The 24,104-nt window shown below is 40.6% G+C and overlaps 1 protein-coding gene across 2 annotated transcripts in view; it reads left to right on the top strand.

Moving 5' to 3' along the window:
- The first annotated feature begins 13,339 nt into the window (after positions 1-13,339).
- MRPS9 (mitochondrial ribosomal protein S9) overlaps positions 13,340-24,104 on the top strand; it is a 34,243-nt gene continuing 23,478 nt past the window's right edge. Inside the window, exons 1-2 of one of the 2 annotated variants that reach the window (XM_057422306.1) lie at positions 13,340-13,440; positions 20,307-20,486. In XM_057422306.1, the coding sequence (XP_057278289.1) occupies positions 13,363-13,440; positions 20,307-20,486 (258 nt within the window). In that variant the 5' untranslated portion in view covers positions 13,340-13,362. Of the gene's footprint in view, positions 13,441-15,163; positions 15,303-20,306; positions 20,487-24,104 lie in introns of those variants that run through there. The other variant, XM_057422307.1, reaches the window with a different exon arrangement.

The following is a 24,104-nucleotide window of genomic DNA, read 5'->3' as shown; positions in this document are numbered from 1 at the left end:
CTGCAGAAATTTAGGACCAGCTGTGATATATTGCTCAGGTCTGGAGACACTGAGAGGGTGGAAGATGACACCCACTTCACTTGCCCTGAGAACTCCAGGGCACTCTCTGACATGCCTCTGGAGAGCAGTACCTCCTCTGCGTGTGCTGCTGTTGGCCTGAGTTACACTTGTTAATGGAAGTGAGGTAAGTATTGCTTTTGGTAGCTACCAGAAATGGAAATGGAAGTACCACGGAACATGGGACTGCTGCTGTATAGGCAATATGAAAATGAAAAGGATTATACATATACCCACTCGGGTGTTCTTTGCCATAGCTGCAATTTTCAGATGAGAGGGTATGTCCTGCTGCAGTCTTAACTTCCAGTAAACACAGATACGGTTGTTAATAAATACATACTGTGGTCCATAGAAAGGACAAATCATGTGCCTTACTTCTATGCAATAGTAGAGTCCTTTTATTTAATTAATCAATGCATAGGGAGATTTTTATTTTAACATCAAGTCACTCCTTAACTATTAGAGCTCACTTCCTGACTCAACTATTAGAACCTCGCTCCTTGCAGAGAAATATCCCCAATTATCATAATTATCACATAGTTTAGCTTCTGCAAATTTTACACTATGCATTTAACTTCTGGCATCACAAAATGTGAAGTTCAAAATACACATGATGTGACTTCTAACACAACTTAACCTACTGCCTAGCTTTGCACACTTTTTGTACTTCTGACAGGGAATTACGCAAAACCTCATAAGAGCTTTTATTCTCAGCCTTGTTTATTTGGGTGTTTTGGACATGCACTATAGCTTCCCTTCTGCCATAGGCTTCTGTCCCACCACCATTATCTGTTTAATTTTACTCCTAAATGTGTAGTTGGAATTGTCACTTAAGAGAAAGCCTATTTTGTCAACATCCTTGGCTGTTTTACTTCACTCAGCTCTGCTTCTTTTATTTTCATATCTTCACTTTCATTTCTTTAAATATTGACTTACAAATTCTTTAAGTCTTAACTAAGAAAAAAGGCAGGCATCTTTACTGGTTTGTGTTAGAATTACTCATAACGTAATTATGCCATATAACGTAATATATGCCATTGCAGTAAAATAAATTTAAAAAACAGATTTTGATCTAAATCAGGAAAATCTACCACAAATAGGTCCTAACAGCTTGTTACCAGAGAGTGAGAATATTGCTGTGGCACAAAGGTTTCTAGATTTTTCCAAAGACAAGTAAAATAATGAGACAGTGGTATTAAAGAAAAAATCTTGAGACATGGTATATGAAGGGAGGTTCAAGAATACAGATTCATTTGGAACTACTCAAAATATTATCATACACCAAGAGTAATGTTTTTACAGATTAAAATCATAAGTATAACTGTCAGTCTAAGGAGAAGTTATTTAGAGAAGATGAACCATCTTCTTATAAAATCGGTTTTGATTCTTTGAAAACATTTGGCTTCCATCTGCTACAAATTATAAAGCAAGCACAAAATAGGTACAAAAGAGAGAATATTAATTACTCATTTTATTCTTGTGTTTGATTTATGGATATAATCTTACTTGTGTTAGCATAAACAAACACTATATATGTTAGTGTAATGAGCATATTTTTAAACAGAAAGAAGATACTTCCCTGCCCACTCCCATTTACAGCTCCTCTTTTGGGTCAGCTTGTTCAGACATCTTTCATAGAATCACAGAATCATAGAATAGCTAGGGTTGGAAAGGACCTTAAGATCATCCAGTGCCAACCCCCCTGCCATGGGCAGGGACACCTCACACTAAACCATCTCACTCAAGGCTTTGTCCAGCCTGGCCTTGAACACTGCCAGGGATGAAGCATTCACAACCTCCCTGGGAAACCCATTCCAGTGCCTCATTACCCTCACAGTAAAGAATTTCTTCCTTATATCCAACCTAAACTTCCCCTGTTTAAGTTTTAAGCCGTTACCCCTTGTCCTATCACTACAGTCCCTAATGAAGAGTCCCTCCCCAGCATCCCTATAGGCATTCTTATATCTTTAGTAGGGTTAAAGAGGCTTCAAGCTGCGTATGTGCAACTTCAAAGCATAAACCAACTGTTTACTGGCCAGCACCCACAAAAGGTGGCTAGGACATAATATTCAAGCATTAGTGTGCTCACCAACCTGACAAGGCATCTGATGACTCTCTGCTGGCCAGGAAGTCATCAGCTGTGGGGGTAAAGGCCGATCTTCAGGGCTCCTCAGGATGGTCCCTCAAATGTGGCACAGATGGCATCTTCTGCAAGCTGAAAGTCCCTGGCCTCAAAAAAACCCATTAATTGATCCTGGAAATACTTAGGACCTGTTTTTAAAATCCCTTCTTGGGGTGAATGGCATTGAATAGTATGCCATTAATGGTAACAGCTTTGTTCACCAGATATGAAGCTCTTAAATGAAATAAGACAGCAGAATCCTGGCCTTGGCTCAGTTCTAAAGGGAATTTCAAGAGAACAGAATCCCCCCAGTTTTGCGAATATGTTCACTCAACTATTATCCGTCTTCATTGACAGTATCTGTTTTCCCAGAGGAGATAACTGTTCTTCAGTTTCTGTTCACAATTCAGATGCTTCAGGTTCAAAAAGAGCAGGGCTATTTACCTTCAATTTTGTTATGATCTTCCACTCTACATTTGCTTCAGTGACTTTAAATGCAAATTCTGAAGAGTCCTACATTTTACACTTTTCTGAATACCATATTCACTAGCAGTAAAAGCAGTGCCATTACCCAGTGGTAGTGACAAGCTGTTCTATGTATTCTAACAGCTAAACCACACACATTACCATATCCTAGAACTAAGCCCTAACTGAGATGCTTACCAAATATTGTGAAGAAGGTTTGAAAACTTGTGATGGTCCTCTAATATTTGAAAAGAGAAGCCTCACTCACATATGTTGATTCATTTTGCTTGATTTGTTCTACTGCTAGAGTGAAGAAGCAAAATATTTATCACCTAATTTCCAACATGAATACAAGAAGATGTAATTTGCTTTCTGTTAAAAATTTCCAACAATTACAAATTTTTATATCAAATATTCTGAGAAAAAAACCTGAAGACCAATGCGTGTTTGTGAACATTGTCAAAATAATTAGAAGGTGGTTGACCATCATATGCTGGCAGGGTGTAAAAACCTCTTTCAATAAACCTAAATAAACAACTCAAAGTATCAATTAAACTACATATTTGCAGAGAATTCAAAACAGAAAAAGCACAACAAAATTTGCTTTCCCAAGTCTGGTCCGTATTGTGAAGACAGCTGTTTGCAAGCTCTAATACGGTGTTTAAATAGTGACTTGAGCACTGAGAGTACTTTACAAACCAATTTCTCATTTAATTTCATATTCTTCAGTGTATTGGCTATTGGATGAAATGGCACAAAGACAAACCCCTCACCAGAAAGGTTTCTTTTTTATAACAGCAGTCCACATCTGTATTTCTTAAAACACTCCATCAGCTTGAGTAAGAGATATCATTATCAGGTCAGAGGAAGGAATAGCCTTGACAAGATAGGAGGGAAAATGTCCGTATCAAGACAAGAATAATACCCTATTGAGAAAAGTGGTGGCAAAAGGATAGATCCAGGTGTGTAACAAATATCTCTGCCAGCTGTATCTCTTAATCCTTTACTTACTCAGATGTCAAGAGAAAGTACTCTAATACAGGAACAATAGCCAGATTTCTAATCATGAAAGAACCCTTTAAATATTCTTCGCAGGAGTAAAGTTACTGATTTGAGTTTGTTCAGAATCAGAACTTTTATGACAAATTCATCTAAAAGCAACATTTTCCCCCTTGTCATGGTTTAACCCCAGCTGGCAACTAAGCCCCATGCAGTCGCTTGCTCACCTTCCCCTATGGGATGGGGAATAGATATGAAAAGTGAAAGTGAGAAAACTCATGGGCTGGTAAAGCAAAAGCTGTGCGTGCAAACAAAGGAAAACAAGGCATTCTCTCACTGCTTCCCATTAGCAGGCAGGTGTTCAGCCATCTCCAGGACGGCAGGGCTTCATCACACATAGTGGTTACTTGGGAAGACAAACTTCATCCCCCTGAACGTCTCACATCTTTTTTCTTCTTCCCCCAGCTGTATATGCTGAGCATGACACCATATGTTATGGAATATCCTGGTCAATTGGGGTCAGCTGTCCTGGCTGTGTCCCCTCCCAACCTCTTGTGCACTTCCAGCCTGCCCACTGGTGGGCTGGGGTGAGAGACAGAATAGGCCTCGACTCTGTAAGCACTGCTCAGCAACAATTTAAACTTCCTTGTGTTATCAACACTGTCTCCGGCATAAATCTAAAACCTAGCCCCATGACAGCTACTATGAAGACAATTAACTTTATTCCAGCCAAAACCAGAACATTCTTCAACCCTTATTCCATACCATTTACACGATGCTCAGGCCTCACACTATCCAATACAACGTTATTAACCACCCCTCCCTGCCTTCCTAGCTTTTGATAAAATATGCAGGTATCATTCTGTTAGTTATGGAAAACACCCACGAAGAACAAGAATGCCAGCAGTTTCTCAGGAAAGCACTTTTAAAAACCAAAGTAACCTCAATCATTCCACTGTTTAGTCCTCACACACACAATGACATTTGCCTGTAGTGAGATTGAAGTCCTGTTCTTAACAGTTTCTAGTCCCAGAACCACTAAACACATGGTCATCTTTTGTTCTCCTATTTTAGCAGAATAAAAATCCAGGGAAAATAAGCACATATAAAAGCTATCCAGAGAGGATCTGATCCAGCAGCCACAAAATCAGTGTCATACCTCATATCTTCCACAGACTCAGGCAAACTGGATCAGTAAAGTCAAGTCAGTAAGGTATGGAGCTGTCGCTGAAGTACATGAAAGCACAAAATAGCAAATGATGTCATCTATTGTGGACAAGTAAGACTTGCCTTCAAGTTCTTGCCTTCTGGTTCAGTGGTAGATTTATTGGACTGTAGAGAAAAGACTGCTGAGAGGAGGGTCACATAGAAACACAGGAGAGGCAAAGAGAAAAAATACCTATCCTATTGATCCCACAGAAGAGTTACATGTAGTTGACTCCTCCCCCTTTTTATTTTTAATGTTTGAAATCATAGCATTTTATTTTGAATGATATCACATTTTCCCTGACACCTCCAGTCTGAAGGTTCCTTGCAGAAAAGAAATACTGTATTTCTTTCCATATTTGCTCAGAACCTCTAGATTCCAACAGAAACTCTTAATGAAATTCTTGATTGATTGATTTTCTTTTTTTTAATGTATCCAGAAGAAAAACTGGTTACTGCATCGCAGGGGACAGTGAAGTCCTCTCCCATGAGATATTTAACAAGCTTTTTCATTTTGCTTTGCTTTGCTTTTATATTTATATATATATATTTAGTAAAATGAAATAATCTAATGTGATCTGTTTTAATCATATTGTATATCTAAGTACAGATTGACCTTTCCATGTAGTTTTATAAATGACTGAGAAGGCTTGGCCAAAGAGACAAAATGTCTGGCATCCCTTGAAATAAGCTGCAGCCTACTTACCTCTGCAAGGTTCAGGATAATTTGCTGCCAGCCAACCATGTCCAGCTGGATTCTGGCAGCACATTGTAAATGACACATGACTTGTGTCATCAATAAGTAAGTAAATCAGTCAGTTTATGACTACGCTTGCAGAAGTTGGAGATTTTTTCTCTTCCCCTGCTTCAAATCTCCAAACTTTCTCTCCCCTGTTTTACCTCCCATTTTGAAACAGAACTATCATAATCTGAGAAATACAGATGCGTGCTGCAGATGTTCAGATTTAGGCTGACATGCAGTATTAGATTCTCACATGTAAGGAGGTGATGATTCAGGCAGTTTCTACTGGTACATATAATAATCTTAATTATGTGTGCTATTTCATGAGTTAGTTCCAGACTGCATCATTTGCCCTCTTAAGTGCTTTCTTTGATGGCTGAAGACAGCAGAGCAAGAGATGTCAGAACAGAGAGTGCTTTTCAACGTGGAGGTCAGAAGGTTGAGAACTGAAAGCATTCAATAGCGCTTCCTACTCTTCTCCTCAGGATTATTTCCTGCAGTTGGAACTTGCCCAAAGTGGGCAATGGCTACTGGTTCTCCAGGGTAGCATAAAACACCTGGAGTCAAAACTATTTTCCAGGCACCAGCCTAGCTCTTGGAGAGCAGAGAACTACTTCTGCATTCAGGTTAGATCTTGCACTGATGTTCAAATGCTAAAGAAGCTTCCTGTGCTTGCCTCCCCCTGCAGCCATACCCAAACAGGATTATTGTGGACTAAGTTCCTCTACTTGTGCAGCAGAATGACAGGAAGGGACATTTTCTAGGTGTCATGCTGACTGGGTCTTCAGGTACTGGCACCCACAGGGTAAACCATAGGTAAACCTCATTGCTGCAGTTTGAGAGAAGCCAAAAAGAACAATCAGGCCTTTTCTCAGAACACCTGGGGAAGACATCTGCATTACATTAGACACCTGGTTTTGCTGGACAGTTTACAGCCCCGACATAGATTCAATACAGGCACATGAATTGCTTGTTTCTGTAAAGAGCTCTATGCAGAAAATCACACATTATTTTATTATTTGAATAATGATCAGAAAGTAACAGCAGTACTTGGTGCTTTTTCCTTAATCCACACCCAGTTTTTCATTCCCTTTCGTTGCTATTTCTGTGAAAGATGCATCGTATGTATTCCTTTCAACTTTCTGTGGAAGCCTGATGACTCAGAAGCTGCTGCTGCTACATCTGTTTTAAAACCTGAAATCTTTTAAGTCATATTTTCTTGTGCTTCGTTACTTCAGAGACTGGTCCAAGGCCTGTTAAAACAGAGTTAAAACTTCCTTTTCAGCTCTGAATTACTTGGTATTTTGGTCATAATTTTTTATTTTGAGGGAAGAAGCAATTTAATTCTGAATAACCACTTTGTCCTTCAGAGCATCTCCAAGAAGTACGGAAGTGTTAGGGTGCTGGATCTGCCACTTCCCAAGCTCCAAAGACACCAAGAGGATCACTCTTATTCTATAACTTCTCTGCTCTCACTCATCTTACAGCAGGTAAATACGGCTTTCTGCCAGAGTAGTTTCTGGCCAAGGTGACTGTGTCCTCAACAACCTGGTCTCCTCAGCAGGAGTAACTTAGTATCTGGGACCACAGCATCCTATGGAATGGTACTTGGCCATTGACTGTCCTGTGCCCTGCATGAATTTTAATCCAGCAGGAAAGACGTGAGGCCACAGGAAGGCATATCCCGGCCTTAAAACCAGAATGGAGCTTGTAGTCTGACAGAGATACAGATGGAGTTCACAACCTTCCGCAGCATCCATAAACTGTATATTGGCAAATCCCTCACTTTGTCCCAGGAGGGCATGCTCTGAGACGTATTTCCTGGTTATTTTGTTAGGTAGATACAACTTAGAGCGTCTATTCTCTATCTACAAATGAATCTTGGGAAGCATATACAATTTGAAAAACTAAGGTTTTCTTCTATTTATTCTGAACATATGTATGTCTCCAGTACTTAGAAAAATCAATAATGAAAAGTTTATAAATCTGAACAGGTTCATTAATGGGAATAGCAATAAATTTCCTTCTGTGTGATGACGAAAGTAAACTACTACTGCTCATGTCTATGGACGGGGTAGATTATTTGCATTTCTGATTCTATTTGGGGCTGTTCCAAGCAGCATTGCTGTACAAGAAAGTTGGCCCTAATCAGTCCTGGTGTGACTAATTCAAGGTCACTTCTTTAGGCCAGTCTTCTGGCCTCTTTTATTTAGCACTATAGGCACAGCTTCTGGATATAATGTCAGCTCTGACTCAAAGTTGTTGCTGGGATCAGTAATAACATTAGTCTAATTATATAGAGACAAAAAAAGTCTGATGCAAACCGTAATCTAAAGAACAGCTCCAAATGATTCTATTATTGAAATACTGAATCAGCAATAGCAGGAGTGATAAACATATGGAGGCAAAGCGTATGGTAGACAAATGACAAAGACACATTACATAGTCTAAAAGCACTTGCCAACTAAAAATAGGCCGAGACACTGCATTTGGATCTCTTTGGGCTGACTCTGGCATCCATGTGGAATAAAACTATCATCTTCAGATGCCTCCAAATTACATCCATACAAGTTCTCTTTCTTTCTGAGAACTGTTTGTAAAATCAATGGGGGCTACTCAAGCACATAAATTATGGCAGAGCTGGAACATAATACTGCAGAAAAGAATGTTCCCCAAAATGTCTTGCAGTGCTCAACAATACCCATAAGCTGTGGAAAAAAAAAACCCTCAACCAACAACCACCAGACTGTGAAATAAAAATGAAACAGATGCAGGGCTGTGATCCAAAGTGCAGTGAAGATCTGGGTAACACCTTCTTTCATGGAGACAGAAAGCTGTAGGAATGAACCAAACAGGGGCCACTGCTTTACAAGCAAAGACCTCTGGCTATTTTTGATTTCCCTTTACTGCCTCTGTGTTCAATCCAAATCACTTTCACTATAAAATGAAATACAGTACCTCTGTATTTGGTGTTGTTATGTAAATTTGTTTTATTTTTATATTTGATAAATACTGTTGGAATAATGATTCTTGAGATCTCTCTCACAACAGACTTGATTGACAGCCCCCTAAGTGGTGTGCCTTTTATAGCGTAACATAATTGACAACCCTTAGGTAGCTAGTGTATGCAGTCTACGAAATGGAGTGTGCTCACTCCACATTTGAAGAAAAGTAGGTGCAATGAAATCATTGCTCTTATTACCAGGTTTTTAAAAACAAAATTTATGTGTTTGCATTTAAGAAAGCATGACTTCTGGATATATCAGCCTCAAGCCTTTCAATAGTGAGGAAAAAGATCAATGCAAACCAATTTCTATGTCAAAAAGCACGCACATGCCATAAAATATCTAGAAATTACTTAACTGAAACAGAGCTAAAATACTGCTGAATTCTCTGCATTTTTAACATGCATTATTTTTTTTTTCAAACACATACTGATAACTTCTGAAACCTAAAGCTTACTGCCAAGCCACCCTTCCCTGGAGCTCTCCCTAGCCAAAAACTCAAGGGTTATTGTTGGACAAAAGACCTGGGTGTTCCTAAAATTCCCTGGGTCTAAAGAGAATCCAGACAGTGCACTTGGTTAGGCTCTGAGAAATGTTCTCGGCATGCAGATGCTTTGTCTAGTATCCTCAGACTCTGCCACCTAACCACTTGGTCCCTGGATGAGCCCTAGTGATTGCTGTCCCTTTTGGCACTGGTGTCCTAGAACTTGAGCCAAAATACTTACAGTCTAAGCAAGAAAGGCACAGGGTAAAGCGAACAGAAAATAGTTTTTAAGAATAACAACTTTAGTTCAGAATTCAAAAGCAATTCTACTATTTTATTTCTGTTTAGGGAAAACATTAAAAACACTTAGGCATCTCTTCAGAAGTGGATTTAGATTATGGCATCCTGCAAAGTTTTAACTGTCTTACAATTACTTATTTTGCCCTCTGTTTCATGGAGACCCCTTTTCTTGCACCCCCTCTACTGCAGATTAGCTTCTTCTGTTGCATAGCAGCAGAACCTGCTACATTCTCTGTTAAGTCCTGTCCTCTTCTGCATGAGTTTCTAAGTATGTCTAACATACAGCCTTCAGCTTGTTGCAGGTCAGGAGACTATTAGAGAAGTATCTCTGTATATTTCCACTCTTCTGTAAGCATCTATAATTGGCCACTGTTAGACTGAAGCCATTGTGCTCAGTGGACCTTTGGTCTGATGCAGTACTGTCATCCTTGACATCTTTTTTGTCTGCAGCTACGACGCAGTAAGCTGGAGATGGATCCATACATCTCCATCACTGCCACTGGGACAGCTGTTCCTCAAGCAACTGTTTTTCATATTATCCATACCAGTAACCTTACCTCATGCTATGTACAAATCCCAACTCTAATTACGAAGGGACACCCCAAATCTCACTGCAAAACTGTATGTATTTAGGTTGGTAGTCTAAGCAATCAGCAAATTTGGACAGAAGCTCAGCCTTCGGTTTGTGCTAAATAATTTGCCTCTACTACAGATGTGCCCCTCAGGCTGTCCCCTGACCCATGCACATGGCAGGCTCAGCACAGTTTCCTTATCTTGCATTCAGTGATTTTTTAATTCAGAAACTACAAGCTCTACCATTATATTTGTGTTAGTACTCCAAAGCTTCCATCATCCCAAATTATATGCTTACCCTTATTACCTAAATCTCAAAACAAAGCAGGTAACGTGCTACAGGCAACAGTCCCCAGTTCTGTGATTACACAGAGCATGATTGGCAAGTTACACGAGTATATGGATAATCAGGTTCACAATTTGAACAAGTCCCTGGAGTCGAACATTGCCCAGCTGTGCTCAAAAAGGACATTCCTGCCACAAGAGACTAAAGATCCTCAGAGGGCTTAGTGAAGCATCAGGGTAGTTTGCATGGATTAGGTAAGCATCTACAGTTTGTCAACTAAATGCAAAGATAGAAAGAGAAGCCCCTTGGAGTTAATCTTGGATAAGCAGATTAAACATGGTTTCCCTGCATTTCCCTCTAGCTCTTAAAAATCTTAATAAACTTGACAGAGGGATGGGGATGCAGGTTGACTGAGCATGTAAATAACTTCTGCTCATTTTTATCTTCTTGGCTTGTGCTAAAAACTGATTTTGAAGTGGCAAACCCAGACTCCTGATGTTCAAGCAGAAGTGACAGTCCTTCCGCAGGAAGGAATCTTTCTGGGACACATTAACCGTGCCCACCACAAAAGTATGTTTTCTTCAAAGCATGCTAAGTAATAACTACCTACTACCACATTTAGCTATATAATTAGTCGAGAAATCAGTCATCCAGGCACCTCTGTAGTGTCTTCCAGGGAGAAGGAAGCCAAGGTAAACTCTTTGGCAGCAGCAGGATGGTTGGGAAACATACCTGGAATCTGTGCAAAAACCTTCCACCTTTAAGGGGCAGCCATTAACTTTAAAGGGCTGACCTCTCTAAAGATCTGAGAGGGACACAACATGGCCCTTGTAATTAAATGCTGGACTCCACATGTACCATGGTCTCCATTCAGCAATTTGTGAGAACAACTTTGTAACCTCAGACTGAAACTGTATGAGCTCACACATCATTGAAAATTCTCCCAACTGCAAAATCATTTCGGTTTATTTCACAGTGGGCATAGGAGTAGATAGATTTAGGGAGTCAAGGGAGTTGCATTTACATCAACGAGTTCTCAAGTATAAGTGGATGGAATTTTATAGGTGGACCTTCTCCTGGAGTTTAACTGACAATTAATTATATATGGCAAATAAGAGCTGTTCACTCCAGCAGTGCTTTGTTTCTGTAGAGCTGACAGGGGTGAGAGGTAACAATTGCTCAGTGCTGTGAGGACTGAGGAGCTCCTCCACCATTGAACAAAGCCAAGCTGCGGGGTGACAGATGGCAGATGAGATTCACCACGGGCCTTCAAGAGGCCATGCCATCTCTGGCTTTCTCCACCCCTTCAGCTCAGCTGGCTGCTCTGGGAGGTGGGTCAGTGGGACTGTGACCCTAACCTGACCCCCGTTTTCTCTTTTGGAGAAACAGCTGGCAACCAAATGACATCCCTATGCATCCCGTGAATGAAAGCACAGCTGCAGTTCCCAGTGCTTGGCCAGGTGTGCACAGGAGAGAGACACTCCACTGCTCTTCAGTGCAGCATTCATTGTGTTCACATGTATCCATGTCAATAAAACTACTGACGTTTTCATTTTCACAGCTGGTAACCACAAGAATAAATGCACCTTTCCAGGCAGCTTCTCCTTGACCGCTCCACATGGGTGACTTCCCTTACCCACAGACAGTTTTCTTATGCCCCATTTTACATCCCAGAGAGAAAATCATCCTTATGTCTGCATGGGGCAAAGAAAGCGTCACCCGTGAAAATCTGAAAAGAAAAACAAACCTGGAAAAGCAGAGATTCATTTCAATAACTGCTCTTAGACAGAAGGTCCCCATAAGTCTAAAGTAGAACTTCCTTAAATTAAATTTTTAATTATTTTCCACTTTTCCTGTGGTAGAAAAAACTACTGCCAAAATCCAGTCACCTCTAAGGGTATATACTATGCAATTTGTGGAATCATAGAATGGTTTGGGTTGGAAAGGACCTTAAGGTCATATAATTCCAACCCCCTTGCCATGGGTAGGGACATCTCACACTAGACCATGTTACCCAAGGCTCTGTCCAACCTGGCCTTGAACACTGCCAGGGATGGAGCATTCACAACTTCATTGGGCAACCATTCCAGTACCTCACCACCCGCACAGTAAAGAACTTCTTGTATCTAACCTAAATCTCCCTGTTTACTCCTTGTCCTACTGCTACAGTCCCTGATGATGAGCCCCTTTTCAGCATCCTTGTAGGTCCCCTTCAGATACTGGAAGGCTGCTATGAGGTCTCCACACAGCCTTCTCTTCTCCAGGCTGAACAGCCCCAACTTTCTCAACCTATCTTCATACGGGAGGTGCTCCAGTCCCTTGATCATCCTCGTGGCCCTCCTTTGGACTTGTTCCAACAGTTACATGTCCTCCTTCTGTTGAGGACACCAGAAATACACACAATACTCCAAGCAGGGTCTTACGAGAGCAGAGGGCCAGGATCACCTCCTTCCACCTGCTGGTCACACTCAATGAAAACTCTCCAGCTCTCATAGTTCAACATCCAGATTAACATCACCTTGGGAAGTGACAGTATTGATACCAACCCCCACTCAGCAAGAGACAACCGCTGCATATCTAGAAAAATGGCATTTTTCCACAAAAAAAAAAAAAAATCCAAACCCAGTGCTAGGTGAAATACGCTTTTAGCTACAACTCTCCAGAGTAGCCGTGTTGCAGGGACGCGCTGTGATTTCCAGCGCTAAACAGGAATCTTCATTAAAGCCTCTTCCTTCAGGGGCAATGTTCACCGGGGCAGGGCCCACCTTAGGTGACAGCCAGACACCAGGGGCCTACTGCTGACCTGGTCCCAAGTTAATGCAACTTATAAACCGTCCTTTTAAACATCAGCCTGAACTTTAATAACGCTGAAGCGTTTCACCGTTCAAATACAGTCCAACACCCGCTCACAGCCCACCCACGCGGCAGAAGCTACCCTGCTTGTGAAGGCGGACGGGCCGAATGACCCGGTACGACGATGAGGTGGGGAGAGCAGCGCGCAGGCGTAGCCCCGCCCCTTTACCCCCGCCCGCCAATCGGTTGCGCCGGGGCTCTGCGGCCGGGAGCTTCCGGCCCACGGCGTGCCGTACCTTGGCGTGGCGGCCGGGACGGGGAGCCGTGGGTATGGCGGCTACCGTTGGTCGCGTACTGCGGCTGGGAGGCCGTTGGAGCGCGGCGGTGCCGGGCGGGCCGCGAGCCCAGGTGAGAGCCGCCCCGTTGTGCGGAGCCCACTCGGCTCTGCCCGGTTGCGGACGGCTCCGTGCGGCGGTAGGTGGCGAGCCGGAGGGTGGCGCGGGAGGGCCTGGAGCGCGGGTGTCCCTGCCGGGGTGACAGTGCGGAGGCCCCGGTTGGGCCGGGACGTGGTGCTGTTCTGGCCTCGGCCCTGCCCCCGGGCCGGCGGGGCTGCGGCCTAGCGGCCGCCGGCGGAACTGGCTCCGAGAGGAGGCGGCGTTGGAAAGGGCGAGAGCCGGCGCCTTGTTTCAGGTCGGCCCTGCCGTGAGTCGAGCTTATCTTTCTTGATGGAAAGCGTAGTTAAGACCTGATTTATTACATACGTATCTAGAACTAACAGGGCAGTGCATAGACTAAAGCCAACACAAAGTTGAATTATCAGAGAATGGTTTGGGGATTGGAAGGGACCTTAAAACTTATCTAGTTCCAAGCCTCCTGCCATGGGCAGGGACACCTTCTACTAGACTAGACAGTAATATGTTAGGCTGATCGCCTTGAATTGTGTTCGTTCAGCATGTAAGTAGGAAATGAACCCTTCAGTTCCTGTGACAGGGAGAGGAATGTGCTCCACAAGTATGTTAACTTATGATTAAACGGTGTTACCCCTTTGTTTTTAGAGATATTGGTGTTCAGCTGATTGATGTTTAATTAAAAAGCTTGGTTGCGGTCACTATTGAGGACAGCCACTGTGTTTGTGCAGTGGTATTTGATACACCTGTATGTATATTTAATCAGTCAACAGAAAGTGGATAAAAAGGCATGCTGGTAACACTTTCAAATTACAGAGTAATTTAGGATAATAGGGGCTGAAGAACTGTTCGGTGACAGAACTAAACCAAGCTGTGGAGTAACAGAAGATAGATGCAGTAAGGAAATGAAAGGTAATACTGGAAGGAGCAATTTGACCTGTTTATATTGGTTACTTCTAGATTAGCTTTATCCATTAGGGATAAAGACCTGGTGCCCATCTGGATAGCTCTGTATACAGCACAAATACATCTGCTTAAGTTGTGCAGGGAATGCGAAACAGAGTAAGTCTGAAAATATTCTAACATTTGCTTCCATTCTCAGAGTAGTTTGTGTTATTTAGGTTATTCTTTATCAAAGGTATGATTATGACAATAACTTAGATTTCCTGGCAGGCACCTGCTTGAGTTTGAAAAGGATTTGTATTGTAAATAAGGACATGATCTCGAAGGAGGAGTCACTGTAGAAGGCAGGGCTCAAAGGGGCCTTAAGAGATCATTTGCCTACTCCTCTCACCTTCCCCCCCCCCCCCCGAGGTGGGGGTGGTATCAGTACCTAAGTCTGTAGTTGTATGCAGATCATCTAACTGTAGATGAAAGGAAACAAGAAAGCTAGAGAGGGACATTTTCCTAAGAGCAAGCAGTGGCAGGACGAGGGAGAATGGCTTTTTAGGTGTAAGGAGGAGGCTCTTCACTGCACTGAACAGGTTGCCCAGAGAAGTTGCGGCTGCCCCATCCCTGCAAGTGTTCAAGAGAGGTTGGATGGGGCTTTGAGCAACCTGGTCTAGTGGAAGGTGTCCCTGCCATGGCAGGGGGGTTGGAACTGTCCAACCCAAAATTCTTTGATATTAAGGGATCTAATGGGAGGCAGGGCCCAGGAGACTTTAGGAACTCTTCCTTCCATTGGGTGTAGTTAACCTGTGGAACTCTTTTGAGGATGTTTAGGAAACTTAGCATTTATTTGAATACAAAAAGCCACTTGAGAAAACTTGGAAGAAAATTCCACTGAGGACTGTTAAAAACCAGATATCAGAATGTCTTTGAACTGCAGATTGCGGGAAACTGGGGAAGAGCCCTGGGAAAATGGTCAGTACTTGTTTGTCATCTTGTTCTGCCTTTGATACTGGTTGCTGTTGAGTACAGGGCAATAAGTTGATGTACTGTTATTCTCACCTGCAATAACCATTTCTCACACTAACCACTTACCTACCCTTACTGTTGGGGGAACATTTCTTATGATAACGATCCTAAAAATCTCTTGCTGGAGTTTAGTTCATTACTTCTTGTCTATCTTAGTGGGGGAAGCAGTTCAATTTCTTGGGATTTTTTGTTGGGTTGTTTTTTTTTTTTTATTTGAAAGTGTCTCACTTAGAGAAAGTGGGAGAGAAACTTTATAATTCCAGTTCCCTTAGCCTTGACTGGGCAACAGGATTAGTCTCTTGTTCTTCAAATAAGCAAATTGCAGAGATTTAACACAATTTCTAAAGAGAAAAAAAAATATCTAGCTTAGTTGCTGTTAGTCACTTCTGGTGTGATTGAATAGCTGTTCTCAGAAGATTTCAGAGTACCATGTGTGCTACTTAATTTGATCGGTTCAGGTACCTTATCTAAATCTCTGTAGATGGTATATGTACTGATACCAGAAAGAGATGGAAGCACTTTGGTGACTGCTTTCAGAACTGCATACTTGAATGGAGTAGCTTTTTCTGCAGTTGTTAACTAAGCTAGAGTTGAAGAACCTGTTGGCGTTTAATAACTTGTGCCTCAAAACAACCATATCTAAATTCTGTTCCCAGTTATGTACATCTGACCACTTGCCATGTGTCCATACATTTAGAGCTGTCATTTATTTCCATAGTATATAGTATAAGCAAACCTTAATATGCAGGTTTGGTCAAATACGCATAGAAAGTAGATTTTCCTGGGTGGGGGAGATGCAGTTTTACAATTACCTGTCAAGAGGCTTTATTTTGAGAAGTTTCTTCTGATTAAATACTTTGTGAAACTGGGTATAAAAAGTAATATAGAATCATTTATGCATATTTGCTGACACCTTGTGATACTTCCTGAAGTGTTTTACAGAATGCTCCTTAAAATGTAACCCTGATTCTGATTCACCTAATTATTTCATAGGCTGACTGAAATCTGAGATTATGTAAATACTGTTTAAGTAAATAAAACACATTTTTGTAAAACAGCACACTAGAAAGCAGAAAGTCACCTCTTGAATGAGATGTAATTCTTTATAAACTTGGGATGGATCTGAGCATTTACATTCTGTATGATTGCTACATAATGCATGTTTTTTCTTGTGCAACAAGTGACTAGAAGACCACTGTTAGTGTCGTGTCTGCTGGGTTCAGCAGCACTAACTGTGCCAGTAATTGGAGCAGTGGACACAGGGCAGCTTTTGTCCTGCATGCTGATGTGGTTCTATTGCTTCAGTTCCACATCTCTTACAGAAGTTCTCTCCTAGGGATAACTTTTTGGTGCAGATTTATGCGCTCTGTGATTTTGGAAAAGGCTGTGGTTGATATGTGCCAGCTTAGAGCATAGAAGCAGCATGAAAATGGTACAACTGCATGTGTGCCATCATTTGTCGTCATCTTTTGTCTCTGTAAGTATCTGTTGTTGTCGAATGGATGATGTTTCTCTTGACTTAAAGGCTCCTGTCTCTGGTTCCCCTTTCCTTGCATTCCAAAAATATAGGAAGCTCAATTCTTCTATTAGTGATATGTGGTGATGTATCTATATCACTCTAATGAAGCAAATTCAACAGCGCAATTAAAAGGTTCTAGTTACTTATCTTCTTGAAAAAAATAGGTTCAAGAAGTTGAACTTGTCTGAAAATGCCTTTTTCTTTTCCTAAGGCAAATTTTATATAAGCTGGTTTTCCATATGTTTATAGTCTCCTTCAAAATCAGGATTTGCCAAGCTGTCTTAATGCTAGGTTGCTTGGGAAGGAGTTGGAAAGAGAGGGTTGGTACCATGGAGCTGCATCCAGAAGTAAAGGCTTTCCCTTCTCCCCTGTCCTGGCAGAGTTTATTATTTCAGGGCTACTGTTAATAACTGTTATTATGTAAAAAAAATTGCGAGGCTGCTATTTGCAGTAATGCTTTATGAAACATGTAAGAAGTGAATGCAAGCTTTCAGAAAGCAGGGGAGACACTTTCTTTTTTTGACTGAATGCCAGAAGCATTTAGCTGTGCTTTGCAGTTCTTGCCTGTGCCACCCATGGAATAGTACTCTTATCCCAGAAGAGGTACCCAATGCAGTAGATACTAATTTGCATAAGAGGCTGTTTTCTAATTATGAACAGTTTGTGTGTCCAGGGACTTTTGATTAGTGATGAATTGAAACTAGGGAAGAATATGAATAGCTTGAGGGAAGGAGGACAAAAATGAGAAAATTACAATAGAAATTGACAGGAATAAGATGAAAGCAGTCTTTTTTAAAGTATTCCATTTAAAGCATAGCAGAGAGAAAGCAATTTTGGGCCACATAATAAGGAATCATATGTTCATTAAAAAGAATTACAAATAATTAGTTACTATTAAGACAAGTAAGACAGAAGATGAATTGAATTCTTTCCTGAGGAGTGACTAGGAGAGAAGAATAGAGAATGTGTGGGCATACCGCTGCTTTCCAAGGAAATCACCAGAGCCTTGCCTGTGAAAATCGTGAACATTTTAAACTTTGATTGTTTTTATTTTAATTTTGTATATGTTAATGTAACCTCACAAAAAACATGAATTAAAAAAAGGGGGTGGGGGAGCAAACCAGGACTAGCATTGCATATGATACATATAAGGTGTGGAGAAACAAATCAACAGCAGGCTCTTCAGCACCAAATTCTGCCTTGGAGCTGTTTTTAAATGTTTTCTGGCAGAGGTATTGATGACTTTTCTGAGGAGCATACCTTGAGGGGCATATCTTTATCTATGTCAGGTTGTAAAAGCATAGAGGGTCAGTTCTTTTCATATCATATGACCTTGTTATTCCAAGATTACTTTGGCAGCCGTGTCAGACCTTATTGAATTCATAGGACTGATCCTGCAGCACAGGCATGTACAATACATAGATTTAGGGCAGGATATTGTAGTCTTTATTCCAAACCAAAATTTTAAGTAGGGTTGTTAGTTTGTGTATTGAAGCTGGAGACACTCCTGGACAGGTAATTTTACAGATGTGTGTTTGATCAGCCCATCTTGGGCTGCAAGATATCCAGAATACCAGCCAGGCTCTGTGAAAGTACAAGAATATCTGTGTTTCATTTCCTGCTCATGTGGGTCTTGACTATGTAATAGAGGGCACCCAAAGCTTCTAGTCACAGGAGAAGTTCATGCAAGGTAACTCATATTACAAACAGAAGGTGGAAGTTTGATCCAATTTTGTTTGTCTTGCAAATATATCAATCTAATCTTTTTTTAATGAGACATATATAATTTTGGTTACAGCTGGGTTTGAAGATTACGTTGTATTAGTTACAGGAAGATAGCAAGTATTTTATGCTGCTCATATTAGCTTAACGTGGAATGGGAAAAAAATCCGTCAAAATGGTCAGCATGTCTAAATTGTGACCTGGAGAAGATGATTCTTGGGACCTGGAGAACACTGAATTGTTTCAAATACTAGCTTTATTCTGTTCCTCATGAGGACTCTAACTAGTTTGCTTTGTTGTGTGTGTTTGGGTTTTAATGTTTGGCTAAATGCAGACTGGGGCTGCAGCTCCAGGAACAGAGGCAATTTAGTAGTTTGCTGAATGAAGGTAAAGGGAGGACTCCTCCTTTACTTCATTGCTCTGAGTTGTATGTGGTTCAGCCACCTCATTTCAGCTTTGTCTCTTCTCAGAGCCTTCTTTGAATTGCTTGAACTTAACCAGCTCAGCTGAGGAGTGGCCACTCGCTGGGAGGGAGCAGAAATTCTGCCACATGTAGGGACCTGAGCTGCCTTGCAAAAAAGTCTGAGTGCCAGAAATGGTGCAGGGCAAGTGAAGGGAATGGAGGAAAGAATGCTGGTAAGGGCAGACTATAGGGTGGGCTCGCTCTGCCATGTGAAATGGCACTGCCTGCTCACAAAGCCGGGCTGTGTCATGTTGAAGGAGCTGGAGAGAAGTGTTTCAGAGTACTGTGTTGTGAACCCAACTGGGCATTTTTCTGATTCAGAAGTGATTCTTTTCCTGTCTTTGCTTTTCTGTCTCACACAGCTTTTTCACTTGCAATTCCTTCCCTCCTCCCGCCCACAGAAGACCACACAAATAATCAGTTCTCATTCAGTTTGTGGAATAATTAAGCTGCAGAGGACTTTAATACTAACGTTGGAGAGACAAAATAGCGCATAATATTGGCAATAGGCCAGAATTGGGACATTATAAGTAACTATGTCAGTGAAGCTCCTGTTTATCTGGCAGAGTGCTTGATTGAAGTCAGTCAACTTAACTACTGATCATCTTGATAGAAAAAAAGCCAAACCTATATCCCACAAAGATCAAATGACTTCTGAGCTGGAGTGATGCTCAGTAGTATTTGTGGTGAGACCTACTAGTTTTCTGATTGTTCTGCTCGAGATGGTGAAATAGCTTAAGAACTATTCTGGCGCTGTGAACAAGGACGTCCATAACCTTCCCAGAGCCTTTAGCACCATTTGTACAGCCATGTGCTTCTGAAAGCCAGTAGAGAGCTGCCCCACAGATTATTTTCATATTTTGTTATGGGATGCCTATAGGTGAAGGCAAAACCTGTGTATTTACTGATAGATTTTTATCTAAAGACTGTGTCTCTTGATCAGTGCTGTGTTTTGCTTCTGCTGGATGTTCCTGACATATGATACATTTCTTTCCATCAGAAAAATCTTCAGAATTAATTGTAATATGTGAAAATGTGAACTTTTAGAGTGTGTTTATCTGTTTATGGGCATTAAACAATTGGAAGAAAATGGTTTCATAAGTAACACTGCTTTATCCAGCTTATTACAACAGCGTGTTGAATCTTGTTACAGGTATGAATGGCTTGTTATACTGTTCATGTTATTTAGAGCTCACTGTGCCAAAAATATAAAATTAATCTCACTTTTTTTTTTTTTTTGTGTTAGGTGTTAAGGCTAATCTGTACCACTAAAGCAGTGCAGAGAAAAAATGTAGGAGCCTCAGGACCTGAAAAGTACACAGAGGAATTTATTAAAAAACAGATTGAAGAGTTCAACCTAGGAAAGAGACATTTAGCCAACATGATGGGAGAAGATCCAGAAACTTTCACCCAAGAGGATATTGATGTAAGTACAGTTGCTCTGTTGGAGAAGTAATTTACTGTAGAGTTTCAGATATCAAAAGCACTTTACTTTGGCATGAGCCCCTCAGCTCTCTGTGAATTTTAATCAAACTGTCAGAATAAGAAAGAATGCTACTATACATTGCAAACATTGTGACTGTGAATAGAGATTCTAGCCCTGCTACCATGTAAGGTCAGGCATCATAGTCTAGAGCTGTATACCATATCTTGCTAAAGCACAGTAGGTTCTTTTTGAAAGTACTAATGGATAATACCCTTCATCTGAGGTTGTAAGAGGCACTGTAAAGGTTTATGTAGCACTTTGAAACATTTACCCACAGTTTCACCTGCTGTGTATACTTAGGTCGGGTTTTCTTGTATGATACTGTAGTTGTGGTAATGCAAATTAAATTTTATAGGATGTTTTACAACTAACACTCTGGTTTGGCTTAGAGATTTTAATACAGACATGAATTTAAACTTGTCTCAGTAGTTCCAAACATACTATTTTACTGCCATTCCTTCTGACAACTGATGGATGGGTGGCCTCCTCTTTCTCTGTGTCATTCAGGCTCATGTATAGATATGCTCCCTTTCACTTAGAAAAATGTTTTGTTGCATGGATTTTTAAAATTTTTTATGTCCCAACTGGTCTTCACTTCTGTCTTGTTTTATCACGCATCAATTGTAGGGAGGAGAAATGTCATTTGGTGGCATTCACTCTTAGGTGAAGCTGTGTGAAGTTTCATGGCCGAAGCTTTGTCTGTACAGCAGCAGCACTGTTACTATAGCCATGGCAGCACAGTATATCAGCAGGGGCCTTGGGGTAGACATAGTAAGGTGGTATGTGCAAAATGAGAGGTGTGTGTGGTTTAGCTTTTTCAGAGTGAAGAGTTTCTTGTGTCTCTCAGTGGCAAGATTCTGTTAGCATAGCTGTGTCCTCACAAAAGGTCTTGACAGCATGTTTGTCCCAAGAAAGATCTAAGTCTGTAGGTGGTGATACAGGCTAATTTCAAATACATTCGACAGGCTTCAAAACTAAGTTTTGAAAACTCCAAAAATAGCCAGTAGAGACACACAGTTACTGGCCTGCTGGGAAAACAGCTGAAATGACACTTGAGTTTTACAAGATACCAGAAAATCCATAAGGGAAGCTTGACTTCAAGTCGCAAATCCATAGGAAATCAAGCTTTATGAGTACAAAGCTTTGCTCTAATACTGTGGCTACTTTCATTCAGAATTGTAGATGTCACTTTGCTCTTCTACACAGAAGTGCCAATGCAGAGACTATTACAGTCTTGGTGTAGAGTTGATAAGGTCCTGTCTGCAGTAAAAGTATTCATCGAGGCATCTGAGTCAGCAGTAATAGCAGCCTGTTTCTTTACATTGGCTTTGTTATTTCTGTACAGCCAGTGGAAGTTTCTTTTCCTGTATTTTTCAGATGTTTGTTTCTTCCCTTTAATGATATTTATCTTTTTGAGTTACTTTCTCGGATTCATGCACAGAGCTGCCACCAGAATACCTCCCATGTTAGTACAGTACGATGCTGCTGCTAGTAATTCTGTTTGCTTGCCCAAAAAGCTAATAGTAGGAGAATGCATCAAACTGCAGTCTGGCTTTCTTCCTTGATAAGGTCTAGGGAGAAGGCTTACAGCTGGCTTACAAGACTGCAAGAAACTGAAAATGACCAGATCTAAGTAGTGGTTTCTTCTTTATGAATCCACAACGCTGATGGTTTGCAAAAAATTAACTGAGCTTCATCATTAGTAAAAGCAGATACATTCTAGAAACAAGTTTTTACAAATGCAGTGCAGGTGACAGGTATGGGACTGCTTTGCAGTCTATCTCTGAAAAGATAGAGAATTAGAGTCAAAGGAGTAATGTTTTGTTTGGTGTTACCAAGTATCTATGGTACATATTTAATTTCTTCGTGTTCTGTCAGGTGTTGGAAAATAATTAGTGTGTGTAATAGTGTCTGCTATGCATAATTAAATTTCTGTTATAAAAATATAAAAGCTGCTAAAGCACTGGCAGGAGAATTATCAAGCTTTACATTTCATAGTAATAATTCTTTCTGATGAGTGCTTATATACCTCCATGTCTTCTACTGTTAATCAGCCTGTGCAGTGTATTTCTAAAGTAGACATCACAGGATTCTGTTCTTCACTGGAGTTTTAGGTATAGCTTAGGGAAATCTAAACCTTGTGAAGTTCTAAGCAGGAAAATAAGTTGACTTATTTGCTAATCCTTCTGGATGTTGTGGAAGCAGAATCGCCTCATACAGATGCTTTTATTTAGGAATGAAAAGTTAAGCTGTGCATTACAACTATATTTTTGGAGGAGAAAAAAAATCCAGCAAATTGATATATAACTCTGCAGAAGTCTACCAATTGCTTTTTAATTGGTATTATAGACCTCACTCTGAAGCTAGGATGTTTTATTCTCCTATGTGTGAATATGTGCTATGAAGTTTTTCTAATTGATTTGCTTTGCCCATTCCATTTGATGTATCATTTTTCACAATATTTCATAATTTGTGCTCATTTCTAATGAACAGAGTCGTTAGGACAGGCATGTCTAAGTACAACTGACAGCTAACATTAGGTGCCAGATGCAGTTTATAAAGCTATGTAGAACTGCAGAGAACAGTTTAAATAAATCAGCACCTGTACATTAGTCTCACTTGCTGGTAATTTATAAGCGAATCAGTGGAGATGACATTTAGGTAAGTCATTGATCAAGTTAACAGCTGCATACCCACTGCCCAGCTGGGATAACTAATTAATAGAGATTACAGTCCTGACCTGGTGCTTTTCCCCGGTTGAGTCTGTAATCCTTTTATTTTGTGATTTAACTTTAACTTATGGTTATAGTAAATAGCCCACCTTCATTTTCCACTGTCAGTTCTGTTCTACTTTAAAGCCCAGAAATCGAAGTAAGATTAATACACAAAAAGCATCTTAATCTTCATGACCTACTTATACCCCAGTATTTTTTTTATTCATTTTTATGCAGTCACTAAATGCTTTCCCACATGTGAGCTCATCATAAAGCAATACTCTTTCCACATAAGAGTTAGTCAAAAGCGAGAGATCTGTGCTCATTTCCTCTTGTTGTCTGCCCTGTGACTCAATAGATTATTCCATCTGCTTGACAACAGTTTTGAATCTAAAATATGTATTTATCTTCACTAGCATATATATTGTTGCAAAACTCTCAGTAAGGTTAACTATGAAAATGTTAAATGTGGAGAAACTTCATTCCTCATAGGGTATAGTTTTGTTTAATAAATGAAGATTTTAATTAAAAAATAGGTTGTATTCAGTTGCTTTTAAAAGTGGTTCAACACATCCGATTTCTAAATAACATTCAAATTTTAGTAACACAGTGTTAGACATGAATGAATATTGGCATATGTGAAATGTCAGAAACATTATTCAGGACAAAATGCAAATGCATACCTGCAAGAAGTGTATTGTCCAGCATTGTGCTTACACAAAATGCTGGATTATTTTAAATCATTGAATCTAGAATGCTCTTTTCAACATTTTTATTTCCCAGTGGAGCCAAACTCTGCATTAGTATTTTCTTGCTCTGTTTCAAAGTCTATCTGAGTTGATGA

Source organism: Pezoporus wallicus, unplaced genomic scaffold (genome assembly GCF_028554395.1).
Source record: "Pezoporus wallicus isolate ANWC-B61680 ecotype Strahan unplaced genomic scaffold, APGP_CSIRO_Pwel_v1 contig_5785, whole genome shotgun sequence".
NCBI lineage: Eukaryota > Metazoa > Chordata > Aves > Psittaciformes > Psittacidae > Pezoporus > Pezoporus wallicus.
The sequence above is the reverse complement of the archived record's forward strand: the minus strand, read 5'-3'. Positions and strand labels throughout refer to the sequence as shown.